The sequence below is a fragment of the Chiloscyllium plagiosum genome, unplaced genomic scaffold, assembly GCF_004010195.1.
Source record: "Chiloscyllium plagiosum isolate BGI_BamShark_2017 unplaced genomic scaffold, ASM401019v2 scaf_1664, whole genome shotgun sequence".
NCBI lineage: Eukaryota > Metazoa > Chordata > Chondrichthyes > Orectolobiformes > Hemiscylliidae > Chiloscyllium > Chiloscyllium plagiosum.
In genome coordinates, this window is record NW_025209757.1 from 1 (window position 1) to 3,089 (window position 3,089).

At 48.0% G+C, this 3,089-nt stretch overlaps 1 protein-coding gene across 1 annotated transcript; it reads right to left on the reverse strand.

Moving 5' to 3' along the window:
* Positions 1 to 275: 275 nt before the first annotated feature.
* On the reverse strand, positions 276 to 1,906 carry LOC122546826 (MRG/MORF4L binding protein). The gene is made up of 3 exons (XM_043685457.1): positions 1,799 to 1,906; positions 1,056 to 1,137; positions 276 to 400 (listed from the first exon to the last, which is right to left on the reverse strand). Exons 1-3 carry the CDS (start codon positions 1,889 to 1,891, stop codon positions 291 to 293), a joined length of 285 nt encoding a protein of 94 aa, XP_043541392.1. The 5' UTR covers positions 1,892 to 1,906; the 3' UTR covers positions 276 to 290.
* Positions 1,907 to 3,089: the final 1,183 nt, after the last annotated feature.

A 3,089-nucleotide genomic window follows, 5' to 3' on the forward strand; every position in this document is an offset into this window, starting at 1 on the left:
GCCAGACCTGCTGAATTTGGCCAGTAATTTCTGGTTTTGTTTAATATGGGGTAATCTTATGGAGTTACTGAGACATCATGTCATCTCCCAACCTGCCTGTGCAGTCTGTGAACAGAGACTGTGCAGTCTGAGTGTCCTCTCTGAACCTGATACAAACGTTATATGTCCCTAATGCTCAGGACCAGCTCACCGAACACAGATTCTTCATTTACCATCTGGGGAAGTTCACCACGCGTTTAAAACAAGGCTTTACTGTACTCGCTTCAGGTCTTTCTGAGCTTAGCTCCATCTCACTTTGATGCTGTTGAATAGATCGGGTACGTACCCTCGTCAGCAAGTGGCTGCTCCAGTAACTCCTCTCTGTGTTCATCCTTCAGTTCTTCCTCTGTTCCACTCTTGCCTGTGGTTGAAGATTCAAAACATCACCCACCAAATTCATAAAGTGAAACCCAGGGTTGACAATGACCCCTGCACTGGAGAGTGTGTGTGTGTGTGTGAGAGAGACAGAGGGAGAGAGAGAGAGAGAGAGAGAGAGAGTATGCGAGTGTGAGAGTGAGAGAGACAGAGGGAGAGAGTGTGTATGTGAGTGTGTGAGGAAATGTGTGAGGAAAGAGAGAAACATACACAGAGTGTGTGTGGGTGTGTGGTGGGGGATGGGGAGGGTTGAGTGGGTGTGGTGTGTCAGCTATCCCCGCACGTACGTCGGGTGACCATGACAGTTGGAGAGAGTGATGACTGCAGATGCTGGAGACCAGAGTCGAAAAATGTGGTGCTGGAAAAGCACAGCAGGTCAGGCAGCATCCGAGGAGCAGGAGAGTTGACGTTTCAGGCATAGGCCTTTCGCTCTGATGGATTCTCCTGCTCCTTGGATGCTGCCTGACCTGCTGTGCTTTTCCAACGCCACACTTTCTGACTCTGGCCATGACAGTTGTGAGGTTCAGTCCTCACTGTGGTCTTCTGGTATACAGGATTGTAACTGAGATGGGTTAGAAATGTGAACTTTACAGAGTCGCAAGCCCAGGAAAGAATAAATCGGCTTGTTCACAGCTCCATACCTTCTTTTACTTCATGAATAATGTCTTCAGGAAGAACAAAATTCCGCTCGCCATTTGGGAAAGGGAGAATTTCTGATTCGTGCTGAAAAACAATGGATAACAAAGAAACCTAAACTGAGAAAACAGCAGTTATAAAGTCCTTCACATAGAAAATCTTTGCAAAGTGCTTCAGATGAACACAATGCAAACGTCAGTCCTGTGAAGTATGCTGTGTTGTTGTACTAAGGTGTGTTATGAATGTAAACTTTGTTGGCTGTAGAAGACAAGGGCTGAAAATGTGTTGCTGGAAAAGCGCAGCAGGTCAGGCAGCATCCAAGGAACAGGAAAATCGACGTTTCGGGCATGAGCCCTTCTTCAGGGCTTATGCCCGAAACGTCGATTCTCCTGTTCCCTGGATGCTGCCTGACCTGCTGCGCTTTTCCAGCAACACATTTTCAGCTCTGATCTCCAGCATCTGCAGCACTCACTTTCTCCTATAGAAGACAAGTGGCTTGCAGTAAAATGATACTTTGCAAACCTTCAATTCCTCTCTCCAAAATGTGAATGGTGCTGATAATTATAGCACCTTGCATTGAGTAAGCATTTTTAACATTGCAAAGGGTCCCCAAGCATGGAGGGACAAAGGAATGGGAATCCCTGACTGTGGGGGAAGGGTAGCTGAAAGCCTCGTCACTGAGGGCGCAATAAACAACTGGGGCAAAGCGGTTAGATTCAAGGGATAGGAGTGTCCAGCTTTTGGTTACCTTTCCAACTCTATCCTCATGTGCTTCAGTGTCAGTATTTGTTGATAACTGCTCCTGTGAAAAGCCATAAATCGTTAAAACTGAGTAACCCATGACTGATTAATTTGGATTAATGTAATAAGCTCTCACAACAGGTAACGGTCTTCAAGAGTTTCTATGTTGCGTTCTGGGAATCAGTGACAAGGTCAGCATTTATTCCCCATGTCGGGATCTGGGATCAGTGACATGGCCAGCATTTATTCCCCATGTCGGGATCTGGGATCAGTGAAATGGCCAGCATTTATTCCCCATGTCGGGATCTGGGAATCAGTGACAAGGGCAGCATTTATTCCCCATGTCCGGATCTGGGATCAGTGACAAGGGCAGCATTTATTCCCCATGTCGGGATCTGGGAATCAGTGACACGGCCAGCATTTATTCCCCATGTCGGGATCTGGGAGTCAGTGACAAGGTCAGCATTTATTCCCCATATCGGGATCTGGGAATCAGTGACACGGCCAGCATTTATTCCCCATGTCCGGATCTGGGAATCACAGGGTCAGCATTTATTCCCCATGTTGGGATCTGGGAATCAGTGACAAGGGCAGCATTTATTCCCCATGTTGGGATCTGGGAATCAGTGACAAGGGCAGCATTTATTCCCCATGTCGGGATCTGGGAATCAGTGACAAGGGCAGCATTTATTCCCCATGTCCGGATCTGGGAATCACAGGGTCAGCATTTATTCCCCATGTCGGGATCTGGGAATCAGTGACAAGGTCAGCATTTATTCCCCATGTGGGGATCTGGGATCAGTGACACGGCCAGCATTTATTCCCCATGTCCGGATCTAGGATCAGTGACAAGGGCAGCATTTATTCCCCATGTCCGGATCGGGAATCACAGGGTCAGCATTTATTCCCCATGTTGGGATTTGGGAATCAGTGACACGGCCAGCATTTATTCCCCATGTCCGGATCTAGGATCAGTGACAAGGGCAGCATTTATTCCCCATGTCCGGATCGGGAATCACAGGGTCAGCATTTATTCCCCATGTCGGGATCTGGGAATCAGTGACACGGCCAGCATTTATTCCCCATGTCCGGATCTGGAATCACAGGGTCAGCATTTATTCCCCATGTTGGGATCTGGGAATCAGTGACAAGGGCAGCATTTATTCCCCATGTCCGGATCGGGAATCACAGGGTCAGCATTTATTCCCCATGTTGGGATCTGGGAATCAGTGACAAGGGCAGCATTTATTCCCCATGTCCGGATCGGGAATCACAGGGTCAGCATTTATTCCCCATGT

What these genes read in the sequence shown, in the direction of transcription:
- LOC122546826 (XM_043685457.1), bottom strand. Translation starts at nt 1,891, where the DNA reads ATGGGTTACTCAGTTTTAACGATTTATGGCTTTTCACAGGAGCAGTTA. An exon ending in ATGAGGATAGAGTTGGAAAG is followed by an intron (nt 1,138 to 1,798) that starts GTAACCAAAAGC and finishes ATTGTTTTTCAG; the next exon opens with CACGAATCAGAAATTCTCCC. An exon ending in TATTCATGAAGTAAAAGAAG is followed by an intron (nt 401 to 1,055) that starts GTATGGAGCTGT and finishes CTTCAACCACAG; the next exon opens with GCAAGAGTGGAACAGAGGAA.